Source organism: Balaenoptera ricei, chromosome 1 (genome assembly GCF_028023285.1).
Source record: "Balaenoptera ricei isolate mBalRic1 chromosome 1, mBalRic1.hap2, whole genome shotgun sequence".
NCBI lineage: Eukaryota > Metazoa > Chordata > Mammalia > Artiodactyla > Balaenopteridae > Balaenoptera > Balaenoptera ricei.
In genome coordinates, this window is record NC_082639.1 from 109,083,318 (window position 1) to 109,103,841 (window position 20,524).

At 37.2% G+C, this 20,524-nt stretch overlaps 1 protein-coding gene across 4 annotated transcripts in view; it reads right to left on the reverse strand.

The window, feature by feature from the left end:
* ARNT (aryl hydrocarbon receptor nuclear translocator) overlaps nt 1-20,524 on the reverse strand; it is a 65,116-nt gene that overhangs the window by 6,523 nt on the left and 38,069 nt on the right. For all 4 annotated transcript variants that reach the window (XM_059930429.1, XM_059930420.1, XM_059930410.1 and 1 more), the window contains 13 exons: nt 19,252-19,465; nt 15,320-15,533; nt 14,043-14,145; nt 11,119-11,184; nt 10,610-10,695; nt 8,983-9,059; nt 8,190-8,324; nt 5,844-5,918; nt 3,516-3,667; nt 1,010-1,120; nt 773-845; nt 502-625; nt 209-311 (listed from right to left, as the gene is read on the reverse strand). In XM_059930429.1, coding sequence (XP_059786412.1) covers nt 209-311; nt 502-625; nt 773-845; nt 1,010-1,120; nt 3,516-3,667; nt 5,844-5,918; nt 8,190-8,324; nt 8,983-9,059; nt 10,610-10,695; nt 11,119-11,184; nt 14,043-14,145; nt 15,320-15,533; nt 19,252-19,465 — 1,533 coding nt within the window. The remainder of the gene's footprint in view (nt 1-208; nt 312-501; nt 626-772; nt 846-1,009; nt 1,121-3,515; nt 3,668-5,843; nt 5,919-8,189; nt 8,325-8,982; nt 9,060-10,609; nt 10,696-11,118; nt 11,185-14,042; nt 14,146-15,319; nt 15,534-19,251; nt 19,466-20,524) is intronic.

The following is a 20,524-nucleotide window of genomic DNA, read 5'->3' on the forward strand; positions in this document are numbered from 1 at the left end:
AGGACACACAGAGATGGAACCTAGAACATCGCAACAGGACAGGTGCAAAGAAAAAGGAGGAAGAAAAGCAAGCTTGTCTCATCCTAGGCCTACAAGTTCCACTGCTTTGTCTGAAATAACCAGAGAAAGCTAGGGAAGAATAAAACTTGGATCCAGTAACTGAATCCCTCAGTTGCCATGTAAAGCAGCACATACATATGGGGCTCACCTGAAATTCTCTGCCGGCCGGGAGGTAGGAGGGAATGTGTTGCCCTGGGAGAATAACTGTTGGGTGGCAGGGACAGTGCTGGAGGAGATGCCTTTACTCTGATCTGTGGACCAAAAGGAGTTGGGGAGGGCCAGTCAAAGGGCTGTAGTATATTAGTTCAGCAAGTTCCTATTTACGCATGAGGTATTAGAATTAAATGGAAATATACTGGGAGACTACTGATTGGGCAATTGTAGGCCCATCAGTAAGTGATGAAAATGAGAATTTAAAATAAGAATAAGGAAGAAACATACCCGTATTGATGTTGGAGTAGATTTCTGAAAATCTTGGATCTCTATCTTGGGCAAATAGACCCTCTGACTTCTCGAGGGGCTTGCTGTGTTCTGGCCCTGTGGTTGTCACAGGCTGAACAGAAACCTGTGGAAATACAATGATAAACAAGAAGGTTTAACATGACAACTCAATAACCCTAAAACTCATGTAAAGATACACATATACTCTAACTGGCTCTCGGGGATACTTCTTAAGAAAATGCTCACCATCCTTCAAAGAAGACACACTAACCTGGGAATGATTGTAGCTGGCTAGTCCATCTCTTCCTGGTACCACATCCAATTCTGTTTGCTGTTGCTGCTGCCTGTATGTTAAAGGCAAGTAAAGAGAGAAACGGGAAAAGAGATTTTTAAAAAGAATCTGGGGAAAGGGCTTAAAACAAACAAATAAACAAAAAAGTGGGACTGTATACGGCCACCACCGCAGGCTAGTCACTGCTCAATAAATGATTCTTCGACCATTTCTCACCTGGGTGCCAGCTGCCCTGAGCCCATCTCCAGGGATAAATTAGCTGTGGGACCTAGCTGTGGCCTCTGGATTGTGTTGGGCAGTGTAGGCCGTGGTTCCTGGCTAGAGTTCCTAGGAAAATGAAGAGTAGAGAGAACAAAGAAACAAAAAGTATCTGACTCTGTTTGTACATAAGACATTATAGATTCACCTGTACATGGGGTAATCACTGATAAATTCCCCTTTCAAGTCCAATCCTACGATAACCTGTAACTTCAGATTCAGCAAATAATTCACACTACAGAAAACATGGTACAAACAGAAACTATGTCCTATGGAACAAGAGTTCATCCTGTTTGGGCTCTAACTCCTTCCAGGTATTCAATACCTAGTCGTTGTGGATGTGTGTATGTATATGTTGTATATCCATATATTGTGTTTTAAAAAAAGCGTAAGTAAAAAACTGAAAATACACAATGAAACATTAACAAAGACTATTTCTGGATAGTGAGAATTTTTTTCCTTCTCTTTACTATTTTCAATACTTTCCGAATTTTCTACAAAGAGTATTTATTACAAAATAAAATATTAAGACTCAACTAAAACTTACTGTAGTGGGAAAAACTGTAGTATGCAAAAATGGGGAAAGCCATTATTTCCAGAAACAACTTCTTAAAAAGACTTAAACATTTCAAAATTTAAGCAAAACAGAAACACAAAACAGTTGTTGTTTTGCAATATAAAGATACAAAATCAAAAACCCAAAAAACTACAATGACCTGAGTCCTAAGTTAATGAAAATTTCTAACTGAATCCACTCTGTTATACTAAAATTAATTAGCAAAGAACTAAACTTTACAAGCCCTAAAAGTTGAATTGGAGGACAGAGACTCAATGTTGTCACCGATATTATTCACACTTGCTAATTATTTATAATCAGATCTTCACACATGGGTTTAAGGCCAATTCTACACAGATAGATTAAATGGAAAAGAAGTACCTTGACAACCAACACCCACTAGGATGGGTACAATAAAAAAAGACAGCAAGAATGTGGAGAAGCTGGAACCCTCATACATTACTGATGAGAATGTAAAATGGTACAGCAGCTTTGGAAAACAGTTTGGGAGTTCCTCAAAAGATTAAACATAGAGTCACCATGTGACCCAGCAATTCTACTCCTAGGTGTACACCAAAGAGAATAAAAACATATCCACACAAAAACTAGTACACAAATGTTCATAGCAGCATTCTTAGTAGCCAGAAAGTGTAAACAACTCAATATCCATCAACTGATGAATGGATAAACAAAATGTGGTATACCAATACAAAGCAATATTATTTGGCAATAAAAAGAAATGAAGTACAGATACATGCTACAACATGGATGGTCCTTAAAATATTATACTAAGTGAAAGAGGCCCAGTCACAAAAGAACCATATATTATATGTTTCCATTTATAAGAACAGGCAAATTTATAGAGACACAGAATAGAATAGTTGTTACATAGGGCTTGGGGAGGATGACCGTTAATTAGTACAGGATTTCTTTGGAGGTAATAGTATTTTGTGTGTGTGTGGTAATACTTGCACAACCCTGTGACATACTTAAGAAATTGTACACTTTAAATGAGTAAACTGTATGGTATATGAAATCTATTTTAATAAAATTGTTTCTTACAAAGCTGAGAAAGTTCAAAGAGAAAAGAATCAAGGAACAGAGAAAGAGAAGCTAACAAAAGAGTGAATATAGCTATGCTCTAAAAGCAAACTATGGTCCATGGGCCAAATCCAGTCCATTGCCTGTTTTTGTAAATAAAAGTTTACTGGAACACAGCCATCTTTATTCATTTCATTTGTCTAGAACTGTTTTTGTGCTATAACAGCAGAATTGAGAAGCTGCAATAGAGACTGTATGCCCCACAATGCTAAAATATTTAGTATCTGGTCTTTTACAGAAAGTTTGCAGATACCTGCTCTAGAAAAAATTCCTGTCAGACTAGAGTAATAAACGGGTGTATAAAACAAAATCCTTTCTAGAAAGGGTTGAAACATAAAGTTGAAATACAGTTGACCCTTGAACAACATGGGGGTTAGGGGCACCGACACTCTGAGCAGTCGAAAATCTGAGTATAACTTATAGTCGGCCCTCCGTATATGCAGATCACGTAGTACTGTAGCATTTACTATTGAAAAAAATCTGCATATAAGTGGACCCACACAGTTCAAACTCATGTTGTTCAAAGGTCAACTGACCAAACCCTTCACATTTCAGAATCTAGTCTCTAAGCTACTGTTTGTTAAAATTTTGCTCTACCTGTATAAATCAACTATACTCCAGTAAAAAATTAAATTAAAAAAAATTTTACTCTACCTGGATGAACTACCCCAAATTCTAAGAAGTTGGAAGATGAAGAAATAATGGTGTTTACTACTAGAAAAGTAGAAGAGGAGGTAACCTGATAAGGCTAAGCAGACTTGGCCCGTGAGAAATCCCAACATTGGAAAAGGTCTTTATGGTACATACTTCACATTGGTGTTGGTACAGATGATGTACTCAATTTCATCTGAGTAAGGGTTCTGGAAAGTAAAAGAGCTGGTTCTCATCCAGAGCCATTCTCGGTTCTTAGACCGAAACCGGAACATGACAGATAGCACCTGGCCTTTTAACTTCACCACCTGAAAAAGTTTTCATGCTATCAGTTGAAACCCACAAAAAATTTTCTTTAGACATTTACCAACCTTAAGATCCTTGTGTCACTGTCCTTGAAGTAACAGTCTCTTGCAATGTTACTAACAAAACAACATTTTGTTGTTTTGGGGAGTAAAAATAAGTGACTAAACAATAAGGAGGTATATTTATCATGTTTCTTCTCAGAGTCCCAAGCTATCTAACCACTCTTGTCAATATCAAACAGGAGTAACAATTATTCCAGGAGAGAAAAGACTACCTTTCCCCACTTCCTTTGGAAAGTCCCTTAAAGATACACTGATCTAGCAAATTCACTAGTTTATAAGTTTAATGACACTGAACATAGCTTACATGTTGCCCCTCAATCCTAGCTTTTTCTGCCAAGCCTGAGAATTTCTGCTTTCATAGCACCCATGAAGGTTTCTATAAATAAAACTAAGTTGGCTTTAGTTTTGTTTTACTTTTATTTTTTAAAAGAAAGCAATTTTAGATCATTTTAGTTTCTAACCTCAAAGAACAGAAAATAATATTTTGAACCCCCTCCTTAACAGTAAAAAAAATAATATTAGCAGCTAACATTTATTTGGTACTTACTATATGTCAAGCACTAGGCTATGTGTTTTTTTCTTTTTTTAAGAACAACATTTATTTAACATTATAAAAAAGAAATGAGATATGAACATCTACATTTAAACAATAATAAGTAGTCTTTAATACTTACATGTGCTCACTGTATAACATATGCACAATGAACATCATTACATTTGTATACAAACTAAGTACTGGATTTGAAACCTGATTATTACTGTACATATCCATGCCAATGAAGTATAAGCCCAGTAATTCAAAATACCTACACTTTAAATTGCTTTTTAAGAAAAAGTTAAGTGATAACATTTGTGTTTAAGTTGACAAGAGTGTGGCAGTAACTGCTGACATTACAATCTGCCTGAGAAATAATTATAACAGAAAACGGGACATACTTCACTTAGCAATAATAAAATGGCACATTTAAAATACATAAATAAAACTTTAAAAAATCAAATGTGAAACAAAGCACGACAAGAACCAAAATGGGAAGGAAAAAAAAAAGAGGAAAACAACCTTCATTAGAAATAGCAACTAAATTTATGTACTGAAAAGCAAAAAGAAATACAAATCCATCTAGACTTAAGAAACATCAAAATCTAGAAATCAGTAACTAGTAAGCAGCAACTAGTCTGCACATTAAAAAATACCTTTGCTTCTGTACTCTAGTATCATAGCAGCAACTGATGTCAGAATAAAAACCATGAGATTACAGAGTGTATATATGGCCCATTGCTTTGGAATAAACATTTTTCTAGAAGTGATAAAGTGATACTCTGTGGCCCAAAGCATCAGAATTATGAATTTCATGGATTTAAAATATACTGTACAACATCTTCTCGCACTGCCAGAAGTCCACGTCCTTAGCTTTGAATGGTTTCAACAGAAGTCAGAATAGCTTTTCTAAGACTACACATACAAAAAAAAAAAAGACTACCCATACATGGAATGTGAGTGGATGGAACAGGTGATGCTGAGGAATTAGAGAGACAGAGAGACTTTTTACTGCCATTGTCTGATTTCCTCTAGAAGTTGGGCTTTGTGCTTTAAATGCTTTATCTTATATACCCATTGTATCAGTAAAAACACTATTGAGGCTTAAAGAGGAAAATTAACCAGTCTAATATAAAGTAAGAGCTACTATCTAAAGCCAAGTCTGTCCTGAAATTAAATTCACCAGATGTTTTCAGGATCTAGGGCCTGAAATTAAGAGTTTGCTTACAATTAAGAGCCAACTTTCACTTATCTATAAAAGAACCGTCAAATGAATTTTTCAACTACTATCCACTGTTCAGTGAAGTGTAGAATATTTTAAATACTTTAAAGACAGCCCCTTGGATATAAGACACTGAGTAGCCAAAGCCAAACAAAAATACCTTGAACATTATCCATAGTTTCAAAGTACTGGTCCTTTTCTGTTTCTTAAAAATACAAGCTAAGTACTAAAGAACATAAAACTGCAGGACCTGCCACAGTACTCGATTAATCAGCAGTCAATAAATATTTGTGGAATGAATGTAGTAATAGATATTAGATTAAAATACTATTCCAATCCAAACCAGGAAAAAAAGTTACCTGTTGGAAGCTGTCTCTTAGAAGCTGCTGGTCTTCAGGATGACAGAATTCTACAATATTCTTTCCTAAGAGTTCCTAAAAGAAAAAAAGAAGAGTAAAATTGACACTTTTATGATCATCTAACTTTCCTGGGCCATTAGCAGGGGACTTGGATTTCATTTCTCTTGCTTTTATCCTAGGATTAGGGATAAGAGTGGAGGGGGGGAAAAAAAAGATAAACAAAAAAAGATGGAATCTGCTAAACAACTGACCTCTAGAGCATTCTTCTTTTTCAGGATATTGTACATTTATTTTAACTGAATTTTTTACAGATTTGAGGTATAATTTAGATAAACTCACTCATTCTTAATGAATTTTATAATTCTAATTTGATGACCTATAATAAATCTATACAGTTGTACAACCATTATCACAATTCAGTTTGAGAACATGTCCACTGCACCCAAAAGTTCCCTTCTGCCCATTTGTAGTCAATCCCTGCTTCTAATCCCTTGGCCAACCACTGATCTGCTTCTGCTTCTTTAGTTTTGCCTTCTCTATACAAATGGAATCATACAATAGGTAGTCTTCTGTGTCTGGCTTCTTTCATTTAACACAATATTTTTGAAGTTCATCTATGTTGTTCCATGTATCAATAGTATATCCCTTTTATTGCTCATAAGTATTCTAACATGGATATACCACAGTGTGTATCCACTCACTAGTTAATGGACATTCCACTTTTTGGCTATTATGAATAATACAGATATGAACATCTGTGTATAAATCTTTGTGTGAACATGTTTTCATTTCTCTTAGGTAAATACTTAGGAGTGGAATTGCTAATTTGTAGGGTAAGTGTATGTTTAACTTTTTAAGAAACTGCCAAAATGGTTTTCCGAAGTAGTTATACCATTTTACTTATCTACTAACAATATATGAAGGTTCTGTTTCTCCATGTTCTTGCCAATACTTTTTGATGATAGCCATTCTAATGGGCATATAGTGGTATCTCATTGTGGCTTTAATCTGTACTTTCCTAATGACGAGCAACTATTTATATGCCATTCATATTGTTTCTTTGGTGAAATGTCTATTCAAATCTTGTGCCCCTTTTTTACTGGCTGGTTGTCTTAATGAGTTCTAAGAGTTCTTTAGTCTGGATACAAATCCTTTTTCAGATATATGATTTACAAATATTTTCTCCCAATTTGTGGCTGGCCTTTTCACTTTCTTAATGATGCCCTTTTAAGAGGGCAAATTTTAACTTTTATGAAACCCAACTTACCAAATTTTTTCTTTTGTGAATCATGCTTTTAGTGTCATATAAAAAATCTTTGCCTAGGGAATTCCCTGGCAGTCCAGTCGTTAGGACGTGGCGCTTTCACTGCTGTGGCCTGGGTTCAATCCCTGGTGGGGGAATTAAGATCCTGCAAGCTGCACAATGTGGCCAAAAAAAAAAATCTTTGCCTAACTCAAGATCACAAAGATTTTATCCTATTTTCTTCTAGAAGTTTTATAACTTTGGCACTTACACCTTTATATCTTCAAGTTGATTTCTGTGTACGGTGTGAGGTAAGAGTCTAAGTTCTTTTTGTTTTGTTTTGCCTATGAGTATCCAACTGTTCCGTCACCATCTATTGGAAAAGCTTCTTTTCCCCTTGAATTGTCTTGGCATCTTTGTTGAAAATCAGTTGACCATAAATATGAGAACAGACTCGATTCTCATCTACTGATCTATGTAACTATTCCTACACCAACACCACGCTGTGTTGGTAACAACAGCTTTACAACAGGTGTTGCATCAGGTAGTGTAAATGCTCTCTGACTTTGTTCTCCTTTTTCAAGATCTCTTTTTCACCAACCTCTTTACAGAAGTCCCTCCTGGCAGCTATAATTTTGAAAGTTTATATAATGACTTGTTTCTCAATTCAGACATAGTTACCTGGTCTGCTGAATGAGATATCTAAATAAATCATAATAACTGGTGCTAAATTTGCATACTTTATGGGTTACTATGCAACTAGATGATTATGAATCACCTAAAGGTGGCCATATCATTATAACTAGTTAAAATGAGCACTTTTGTATCATTATCTGTATTAATATCACTAACAAAAAAGAAATACATATTTGTACCTGCTGCTCCAGCCTGGTTTCACAAGCCATATTTTTCTAGATCAGATGATAACCTTGGTAGGAAGCTGAAATTATATTTAGCTATCAACAGACTAGGATCATCTCTTTTTCTGAATTGGGGCTGACATGTTTTGGCTATCTCTGGAATTATATGATTGAATAATCTCAGCATAGCAAAGGGAAAACAGAGGCCTAAATATCAGTGGTGTAATAGCTCCAGCTCCTCACCTGTGGTTGGTAGCCAACAGTAGCCACACAGCGATGATCCACAAAAGTGAAGATTCCCTCAATATTGTGTCGAGAGATGAACTCTGTTGGTTGACAAACATTACTCATGTCTGTACAGTTGGGAGAACTAGTTACCTGAAAGAAAAGAGATAAAAATGAGATAAAATGACACCATTCTTTACAGACGTATTTCCCACCAGGTTTCCAATTTTAGGAATTTCTAAACTTTCACAACCCATCCAGAAAGGAAAAAGTGATCATTACAGATAGGGCATGAGGCCTAGCTCCATTCCCTACACATGTATTCTTCACGAACTTTGTAAAGAAAGATAATAATTCATTCAACCTAAAACCCACTTACTTTCATTTAGCTAGGTGGTATTCATTATTCAGATTGGAAAATTATACTCCCAAGTAACCAAGAAACATCTGTTTTTATAAGGAGAATCAAAATAATTCCAATTCTCTACTGTTAGTCATGTAATGAAAAATGAAAAGATCTCTCTGCTATTGTATAGGAGCAAAAGAAATTAGTTGGAAATAGAAAATTCAGCACTGCAAAGCTAAAAGTATGAAAGAGGAAAAGATCTCTCTCTCTCACTCTCTTCAGCTTCTGCTAAATCCAAGAGAAGCAATGTTAACTATGAATACCATATTCCTCAAAATATTCAGAGTTTTTCGGAATTCTTCATTTGTATTCAGAGAGTAAAAGAAAAAATAACATGAACACATCCTGAAGGAGATTTTCTCCCACTGAAAATGGGTGATATAGATGTGGAAAATTCATACTTGCCTGTAGTCTGCCAATAGCCACTAGGCAAAACTTGCTCCCCTGGCCAGCCTCTGGGTCATCATCTGGGAGGGAGACACCTTCAGGAAGGTGAAGTTAAAAGGTTTAACAGGTATCTCAAACTAAATTGCCTTCAAAAGTCAGATACGTAAAGATTTAAAACACATGCAGGTATGAAGAGACTAGGTATGAAACAATACAGACTGCTGAAAGATAAGAATAAAGGTAAACAACCCAAAGAACTTACCATATATATCAGGTACTATTTTAAGTACTTTTATATATATTAATTCATATATTATACTCACATTAATTATAATAAACTGCAGAGTACAGGTCCCACTCAAAGTATTCTAAAAGACTATGCTGGCCAAACCAAATACATATGAAGACAGCCATTTACTCTGTGACCATATCACAGGCAGAGAACGGATGTCTTGCCTAACCTGTGACTTTCAAAGTAAGCAAACAACCAAAAATGAAATTAAACCAAACACCAATAGTTATTTATGTCTTTTGGAAAAGAGACAAGCTAGTGTTTCAATGTTTATGTGGAAAGGGAAGAAGGTTGCATTTTCCCTCTACTCTTTGCATATTTTTCTTCTTTTTACCAAGAAAAATAGTATTTCTTTGAGAGCTACACAGAAGTATAAAAGATCATGTATATCTCAAATGCATGGTTTATACAGTATATAAACTAAAAAGTTCAAACTTCATTACGACTTAAAATTAATTTTTCTTAATTACATTTAACTACCATTTATTGGGTGCCTACCATATGCCAGGCACTAGGCTGGGTGTTTTTCTTACATTAAATCTAATCCTCACAATAACTCTATATGGGTTATATTATCTCTAAATTATAGATGAGAAAATTGAGTGGTTTTTTTCCCCATAAAAGTCAAGCAACTTACCCTAAGTTATATCACTAATAAATAACAATTCCAGAATCAAACCCAGGTTTTTCCAAATCCAAAGTTTAACCTCTTACCAAAATACACCACCTTGCCTCTCTTAGTTTCTATCTCCCTACAACCCCCACTTCCCAGGCACACTTAGCCAGCAGGGAGGTAATAAAGTTGCTACGATTTGGAAATTCTGACAAGCCAGGTTAAAAGGCTGATCCTTGTACCCCAACCACTTTTCTCACATTCCCTTTTTGACTTCAAGTTCTAGTAAAATTAATCTGCTCACATCCTGATTTAAAGTCTTTGCAGAGAATATCCCCTTTACAAGTTACTACAACCAAGCCATTTCCCCCCTTCTCCATCCAAGTCTTGCTCCTACTTTAGAAAACTTTCCCAAATCAACTGCATTCAATGTCAACTGCTTCTTTGCACACAAATACTTAGATACAGGTATTCAGTATACATTACTATTTGGACATTTAAAAACTACATTCTGTGACACAGCCATCACCAAATCATTTTTAAGTCTGAGTAATCCATCTCCCTAACTGGAATATAAGATCCATAAAGGAAGGGAAGGAGTCCACTTTTTCTTTCCTATTACAGTTTATACCAAAGTACATTTCATATACTACAGGTACATGATAAATATTAGCTAACTTTCTTGGACTCTGTGAGGAACTTGCTGCACTCAGGAAGAAGTCACTATTCAACTTTCCTACCTGCTGGGGGCCAGGCCTTGATATAGCCTGTGCAGTGGACCACCACGAAATGAGGTTCCCCATCCTTCACAGAGCCAAGTCCATTCCTAGAAAAATTACAGGTGTGAGGAGAAAACCCTACCCAGTAACATTTAAAAGGCAATGCTGGCTTAGTACCTTTAACTTTAGGCTCTTGGGTGTTTATAAAACAGGATGACTGTACTTGGACCTTTCCCACCCAAAAGTGACCAGCATATTTTTTACCTTTGCCAAAGTAAAGCAACTGAAAGGTACTGCAGCAGGAAGAAAGTATCAATAGGTAAAGTGGTAGCATAACTTCCTTAAACAGGATGAGCAAAAGCTTTAGAAGTTCAGGAAAATATTGCCAGAAAAAAAGTAACTGGGAAGTGAGGGATGAGGGTGAGGGCTGCTGAAGGAAGTATGATAGTAAAATAGTTGAAAATGTGACGATCTCTAAAGGTACTTGGCCATCCCTTTGGTTTTTTTTTTTTTACAGCTTAGGATCTCACCTGCATCTGTTTCTCACAAAGCTCAGTCTATTCATGGAGACTGGGTCCACAGCGCTACTGCCACACCTGTTTCAATGAACAGAGAGATTAAAAGCAATTAAGTTGCACTATCATTCATACAACTCAACAAAAAAACAAACACCCCAATGGAAAAATGGGCAGAAGACTTAAAGAGACACTTCTCCAAAGAAGAAATACAGATGGCCAATAGGCACATGAAAAGATGCTCAACATCGCTAATTATTAGAGAAATGCAAATCAAAACTACAATGAGGTACCACTTCATGCCGGTTAGAATGGCCATCATTAAAATGTCTACAAATAACAAATGCTGGAGAGGGTATGGAGAAAAGGGAACCCTCCTACACTGTTGGTGGGAATGTAAGTTGGTGCAGCCACTGTGGAAAACAGTATGGAGGTTCCTCAGAAAACTAAAAATAGAATTACCATATGATCTAGCAATCCCACTCCTGGGAATATATCCAGACAAAACTATAATTCAAAAAGGTATTATACATGCACCCCTATGTTCACAGCAGCACTTTTCACAATAGCCAAGACATGGAAACAACCTAAATGTCCACTGAAAGAACAATGGATAAAGAAGATGTGGTACATATATACAATGGAATACTACTCAGCCACAAAAAAGAATGAAATAATGCCATTTGCAGCAACATGGATGCAACTAGAGATCATCATATTAAGTGAAGTAAAACAGAAAAAGACAAATACCATATGATATCACCTATATGTGGAATCCAAAATATGACACAAATGAACCTATCTATGAAACAGAAACAGAATCAGGGACATAGAGAACAGACTGGAGGTTGCCAAGGGGGAGGGAGGTAGGAGAGGACTGGATTGGGAGTCTGGGATTAGCAGATGCAAACTGGTATATGTAGAATGGATAAACAACAAGGTCCTACTGTATAGCACAGAGAACTATATTCAATATCCTGTGATAAACTATAATGGAAAAGAATATGAAAAAGAATATATATATGTATAACTGAGTCACTTTGCTGTACAGCAGTAATTAACACAACATTGTAATTCAACTATACTTCAATAAAAAAATAAATTAAAAAAAAAGTTGCACTACACTATCAAAGAAGCTTCCATCAGTTAACAGCCAGATAACAAGCTCTGAATACAACTTGACAAAGAAAATTGGTAACAATGCTCCTAACAAGGAAGGATAAAGAAGTCAGGTTTGGTATTTCTAAAACTTGTAACTGTCCCAGAGTTTTAAGTCAAAATGTTCTACATGCTCTGCAAATGCAGAGATTCTCTACACCAGGGGTTAGTATACTTTTTCTGTAAATGACCAGACAGTAAATATTTTCAGCTTTGTGGGCCATACAATCTGTTGTAACTAGTCAACTCTGCTATTATAGCACAAAAGCAGCCATAGACAGTATGTGAACAAATGGGCATGGCTATGTTCTAATAAAGATTTATTTACAAACAAAGAGTTGTGGTTTGTTGACTCCAGCACTATGCTGCAACACAATCTATTTGCTATATTTCGTTATTATTTATTTTGCTCCTGCCTATGTCTTTGCATTAGCCATGTCCACATATTGCGACACTCTCTCCCATCCTCTCTACTTTCTTTCTTTCACTTCTTTAATAATAATAAATAAAATTTACATAGAATTTTAAATGTGTCATGCACTATTTTAAGCATCTTTACATATATTTATTCATCTAATCCTATAACAACTTTATGAGGTTGATATAACTCCCAATATTAGATGAAGAAATAAAAACACAAAGCAGGGGGACCTCCTTGGTGGTCCAGTGGTTAAGAATCTGCCTTCCAATGCAGGAGACGCAGGTTCGATCCCTCGTCAGGGAACTAAGATCCCAGATGCCATGGAGCAACTAAGCCTGTGAGCCACAACTACTGAGACCACCCGCTCTGGAGCCCGCGCACCACAACCAGAGAGCCCACACGTCACAACTACTGAGCCCATGTGCTCTGGAGCCTGCACACCACAAATAGAGAGAAGCCCACGCACTGCAACGAAGAGCTCATGCGCTGCAACTAAGACCCGACGCAGCCAAAAATAAATAAATAAATAAATAAATATTTTTTTAAAAAAGCAAACACAAAGCAGTCATTTAATCTGCTCAAGGTCTCAGAAGATAAGTGATAAATCCAGTAGTCTGGGTCCAGAAACTACTCTAAACCACTAAGCCACATAATATTCAATTTTGTAACTCCCCCAGGAAACCTTTCTTAATATCCTATTCATCATTTCTAAGAAGCATCCTCTCGTACAATGTAGTCAATTTCCATTATACAACCTGAATTTATTTTGGGACTTTAAGAGGTGTTTTCTCTAGCTGTGAAGAAAAGTATCACCATCCTTTCTTCAGAATCCTAAAATGTATAGTATATAATTTATTAATGCTAAATATTAAGTGAAAGACATAATAAAGTCTTAAATTTCTACAAAAAAAGGAGGGGTGCAGAAATGGTCTGAGTATATGGATGTTGCCTCGTGATATACTGGGAAAAAAAATAGGTACTGGCATCCGACTACTATGGATTAAAATAAAATCCTGTATCAAACATTATCTGTGCAATCCTGGGAAGTCAATTTCTTTGAGTCTTTTTTTTTTTTTTTTAAATCAGCAAAATAGTAACCATGAATTCTACCCTATTGGGCAGTTGTGGGAAATGAGATGACAGACATAAAGCACCTATCATAATGTTTGGCATAGGAGGAGTTCAGTGAATGTTAGTTTCCTTAACACTTTATTCTGTGTTACAACTCACGTGGGTCTTGAGAGCTAAATTTAATCTAACTGGAGCTTGGATTTAGAAGTTTAACTCCTCTGACCAGAAATCAAACCCTCAGCTCTTAATTCTTCCTATGGCAAATCACAATCCTCATCCTGACACTCACCTCATACGGCAAATAAAAGATCTCCTTGAGCCCATACACATCCTCATGGAAGACTGTTGACCTTCCTTTTTCACTGTTCCAGTCTTCAGATCAAGGATACGCCCTGAAGAAGGATGTGAAGAACAGTCTGGAGTACATTCTTGTGTGTGGGGAAGAGGGAGAGAGAGATACTGCAGGCAAAGAAAAGTAAGTAGCCTATTCATGCTCTTCAATCTCCTTGCTTATAAGAGAATAAACCAAGTAGGAGATGGATTTTTTTCAAGCCTAAAACACCTCAATTCCCATCAGTGAATCTTACTCTTCAGTTCAAAGCACTGGAAATAACTTTGTGCAAGGCAAGACAGGAGTAGAAGTAGGTAAAGTTGGCAAGCAAGAGCAAGGCTACATCCTTAGGTCTGATTATTTTTATAAACACGCATGCATGTGCGTATGCACGCGCACACACACGCATGCAGTGAATGCCACTGGTTTAATAACAAATAATTTTATATGCTACAGAAACACCCATCTGTCTCATGCTAAAACTGTTCCTCCCTTTATTATATAGAAACCAGTGGGAACTTTTGGGAAAAAGAAGAACTAGAAAAATGAAATCCATAAAAACATAAATGAAAGCTAAATACCAACATTAATATGACCATAATGGATTTTATTTTAATTACCAGTTTTAATCTGCTTCCACATTAAAATTTTTTCTAGATCACTTAGGAGCAGATGTGACTTGTTTCCTTAGGGCAAAAGGACTGAATAACATTAAATGGGGGATGGAGGTGGGGGCAAAAACAATACAGAAAGATAGTATAAATACAAAAAAAACACCTTATACACTGATAATCATTCCCCTCTAAAAATAAAAATCTACTATCATAGAACCTAATACCAAGCCAAAGCCAAGCACAACTGGGTAGAAAAAATACCAGGTATTTACCCATACAAATGAGACAGAAACATGGATAATTTCATTCTTCTGGAATGGCTGGAGGGGTGAGGGTGGGGGTTATTGTAGGCTTGGCCTTTACTGTGTATTTACACTAATATTAAGATCAAAGTAAACTTTTTATGAGCATTGTCACTAATGAAACATTTTCTAAAGATGAGCTACAAAATATATTACCTGCATATGGATAAAAAGAACAGATTATATTCATTAAAGGAGAAAATTCTAAAAGTTTTGCCAGATTCAATCAAAAAGTTTAAGAGTTAAAACACCTCTTCTATCTCAGAAAAAAAAAGAATAAAGAATTTGCCATTCATTTTCCTTCCACATTAACTCATACCTGTCAAGGCATTTTCCGAAGTGGAAAGCTGCTCACGAAGTTTGTCCACATCATCTGGGTGCACCTGATCATAGAGTGTGCTACCAAACCATTCAGACTGCGGCTGGTTCAAAACAGGGGTCACTGAGTCAGAGACATATACCACCCGGCCTGTCTCACATGAGACAATAAACAGAAAGCCATCTGCTGCCTCCAAGATCAAATGTTTCAGTTCCTGCCCAAGGAAGAGAAATACAAGTTAATTCTGAACTCTTTTGAAAAACCAAATATTATTCATGGAAAGAAGAAAGACACTTCAGGCCATATGTATCTCTCCATAAGTAATTGCTGGCTTCTGTCTAATCCACAGGCACGGCTTTGCAACCTAAATGTAACTGCCTTCACTGACAAGAGAGTTTTTTCCAATAGGTATTTCCTCAATGTGTCTATGTCACTATCCATCTCCTCCTCTTTACCTTAGAACTCAAGACAGGGAATAAAAAGGCTTACCATTAACAATAATTGAGTTCTTGGGCTTCCCGGGTGGCACAGTGGTTAAGAGTCCGCCTGCCAATGCAGGGGACACGGGTTCAAGCCCTGGTCCGGGAAGTTCCCACATGCCGCGGAGCAATGAAGCCCATGTGCCACAACTACTGAGCCTGCGCTCTAGAGCCCGCTCGCCACAACTACTGAAGCCCGCGTGCCTAGAGCCCATGCTCCGCCACAAGAAAAGCCACCGCAATGAGAAGCCCGCGCACCGCAACAAAGAGTAGCCCCCACTCTCCACAACTAGAGAAAGACCGCACACAGCAATGAAGACCCAACACAGCCAAAAATAAATAAATTAAATAAATAAATAAATTTTTAAAAATTATTTTTAAAATAAATAAATAATTGAGTTCTTGATCTCACTCTCTCTGGTCTCTTTTTAGGATCTTGCTCTACAAATATATGCGTTTTTCTCTCTCTTTCCCCTCAGATCTTTTTTTTTAAAAAATACATTTATTTATTTATTTATTTTTGGCTGCGTTGGGCCTTCGTTGCTGTACGCGGGCTTTCTCTAGTTGTGGCGAGCGGGGGTTACTCTTCATTGTGGTGCGCGGGCTTCTCATTGCGGTGGCTTCTCTTGTTGCGGAGCACGGGCTCTTGGCGCACGGGCTTCAGTCATTGTGGGTCGTGGGCTCTAAAGCGCAGACTCAGTAGTTGTGGCGCACGGGCTTAGTTGCTCCGCAGCATGTGGGATCTTCCTGGACGAGGGCTCAAACCTGTGTCCTCTGCACTGGCAGGTGGATTCTTAACCACTGCGCCACGAGGGAAGTCCCTCCCCTCAGATCTTAAACATGATCAAGTTTTCTCAATTATATACAAAACTTCCCTCAACTTTGCCCAATTCATCTTTCAGCGCCAAGCCTAAATTAAGAGTAATGTTACACTCACTGGCTCTACTCTCTTACTTTTCACTTATTTCTCAAACCCACTGCAATCTTCACTCTAAACCACTACATTCATGTTTTTTCAGGTTACTAATGTATTCCTAACTGCCAACTCAAGTCCCCTTTCCTGAGTCCATATCATTTTACTCAATCTCACTGCATATCTGATAGTGTTGTTCATTTTATCCTTTAAATTTTATTTCTCCCTAGCTTCTATGACACTGCACTCCAACTTATACTTCCTTTCCAAATGTGCCTTCTCTGTTTCAGATTCCCTTTCCTTTGTTCAAGTCTCAAGTGTAGGCATTTCCAAGGTTCTATCTTAAGTTCTCTTCTCTATTCCATACTCTCTCCCTGAGAAATCATATCCACTCTTCCACTAAGAAATGATACCCAAATCTATATGCCTAGACTTGCCTAAAATCTATTAAGCATCTCCAAATAGACATTTTACCAGCAATTCAATTTCAACATCTCAAAACCTGTCATTTCCCCCTTCGAAAACAATCCTCTGTGCTCTTCTAGCATTCCCTTTCTTGATTAAAGTATCCCCTTCCTCTCAGGATACAGGCCTCAAAACTCTAACTCCTTTTTCTCACACTCCAGGGGTAACTCAGTTTTATCAATTCTATTTTCAAATACAATGTCACTGTCCTAGTCATCTCATGCCAAGTCAAATGGTCTTCCTGCTTTCACTGTCTCCAATCCGTCCTTAAAATGCTACCACATTTTTTATAGCTCCCCATTGCCTAAAAATTAAAATCTAAATTATTTAACATAACACCTAAATATTCCATCATCAGGTCCCAGCCTACTTTTCTATTACCATCTCCCAAGGCATGCTAAACTACCTGATTTTCCTTGAATAACCTGATTATTCTCACTATGCTTTTGATCAAGTTATTTCCAATATTTACAACACTATTCCCCTATTCTTCGCTTTCCATATTTGCACTTCTACAGGACTTATTACTGTACCTCCTTCTGATACAAAACTGATTCTGTGTTTATATTATGATTGATTTACTTACATGTCTGTTTCTACCAGTGACTATCTCTTACCATTCTTTACTTTTCTAATAGCACAAAGCAGCTGGTTAGCTTACAAAATGTGCATTACTGGAGTTTGCTGAATCAGTATCTGTATGTGTTCTGTTAGAACAAACTGATTAGCTATTTCAATGTACATATATATAAAATCTGTGCTATATGTACTTTCATATAGACCATCCTATTTGGAAAATTCTTATTGCTTTCTTCCAAATTATATTCTTTCTTTCCTTCTAATCCTCTGAATAAAAGCACGGCATCATAGGTCAATTTTTTCTTACCTATACTTCCTATATTTTACAAATTTTTCTGCAATAACCAAGTGTTATTTTTAATAAAACACAACATGGCTTCCTTACTCTTTGAAGTTTTTGCTGACTATTCTCACTCAGGCCTGGCCATTCTATTCACTTTAGCTATCCCTCTAGTATATATATATATATACACACACACATATCTAATCCTATATAAATTATTAATAAGTTTTTTTAAGGCATTTCTTCTCCGTACCCATTTCCTATCATTTTTCACTTATGTGTGTATCCTACCACTCACATATTCATATTCAGACTGAGTTCCTGAAAGGCTGGAAATGTTTTTGCCTTCTCTATTTTTCTCATAGTGCATCAAATGTAACAGAGCACATCTCTAAGCAACAACAACTTCCTATTAGACTCCTTGTATCACTAAAACTGGAAGCTGCTTCCAGAATAAAAAATAGATTCCTTCCATCTTCTACAACCCTAAAGCCAAGGAAAAGGACTGGTTCATGGACACAGTCATCTCTTCTCCCTGCGATTCCACTGTTCTTCATGAGTACAGTTCTAAAGTACCTATAAGTTTTGCTAAATAGCTTTCACAATTCTTCTCTACTTCTCACTGCTCCAAAGCTAATAAATGGTATAGTCAGGGATCAAAACTCACTTTCCCATGGTCTGAATATTTCCTTCAGAGTGGAATTCTTGTGCTTTAAAGAATCTACAGGGACTTCCCTAGTGGCACAGTGGTTAAGAATCTGCCTGCCAATACAGGGGACACGGGTTTGAGCCCTAGTCCGGGAAGATCCCATATGCTGTGGAGCAACTAAGCCCATGTGCCACAACTACTGCGCCTGTTCTCTAGAGCCTGCAAACCACAACTACTGAGCCCGCGAGCCACAACTACTGAAGCCCGCGCTCCTAGAGCCCATGCTCCACAACAAGAGAAGCCACTGCAGTGAGAAGCCTGCGCACCACAACTAAGAGTAGTCCCTGCTCGCCGCAACTAGAAAAAGCCTGCGTGCAGCAACGAAGACCCAAAGCAGTCGAAAAATAAATTAAATAAATAAATTAATAAATAAATAAGAAACTACAGACTCAGCTCTGCTCTGACTCCCAGTATAATGCGCTATTCAGGATTATGGTCATCTACCCCAAAAAGATCAAAACCTTCAAAAGATTCTAGACTCTCTCAGCTGTGCTTCCCAGAGACCTGATCAGTGAGGAAAGACGGCTTGTAGGTGCCATCAGTGGATGTGTTGCCAGTTCCTCGCAAGGACTTCATGTGAGAAACCGCCATGCGTAAGATGGTTAGCTTGTCTGGTTTTCGAGCCAGGGCACTACAGGTGGGTACCATGTCTGACAGTTCTGTTATGTAGGCTGTCATCTTGTTCCGTCGGCGCCGTTCAATTTCACTATGATTTTCCCTGCATGGAGAGAGAGAGAGGAGAAGCCCCATCCAGGTGGTCACATCTGGCCATTTGGGAGCTGGGAGAGAGATATGAATACCAAGTGAGCTGCTGAAGAAATGTGGTATTTAGATTTAGTGATGCTTAAGTCTCAGAAGTTAAAGTAAGGTTTGCCAAACTTCTCATGCAGAACAAGTATGGAATAGAAACTAATGAGGCAGACAGGGTACAAGCAGATACCAGCAATTCTAACTCCTGGAAACTTCACTTCCTATGTAAATTACCACTCCCTCAGAACAAAATGTGTTTTAAGAAATGACAGTCTTAAAAAATGTCGAAAGCAGCTTGGCTGATTTCATGTCTACCAATTCAACTTTTTAAAGGCTGAAAACATAAAATGACCAATTTTTTCCAACATAAGTATGTTGCTCAACAGCTGATACAAGAATTGATAGTATAGATTCCCTTGGTATATAAAATGCTGTTTGTTCTAAACATCCGTCTTATTCTCAACACTAGACGGCAGAATTGGAAGTTTTACTTGTCCCACTAATGCACAAAGCCCTACCTTCTCTATCTGGATGTGGTGCCAGTACACTGAGCTCATGAGATTTGTAAGATACCATCTACTAGAGGTCCCTTATGGGCGCCCAATTTGGGACAAAGTGAACTGGAGAATAGGAGGAAGTGGACAGGAAGATGTTTAAAGACCGGAAAACATACAATCTGGATCTCACCAGGGTAAGTAGAACATATCTCCAATAATGACTTCCTCAAAATCAAACAGAATATCATCGTTAAAAATAATAATCCAGTAGTTTTCAAACTGGATTTCTGGAAAGCCTAATAGTTCCTCAGTGTCTTCTATGGGACTGCTTCAAGGAGAGACCCAAACAACATGCTACATTACTGTTTTTACTTGAGCAGCTTTGCTTTTGTCTTTTTTATTGACTTCTATTACCACTTAAGGATTCTATAGGAACAAAAGTTCTCTGCCAAAACAAAAAGAACACAACAAATCTAACATAAATCTCTTTTTTAATGATAAGAGCAAACTAAGGTCAAGCAGCTAATTGA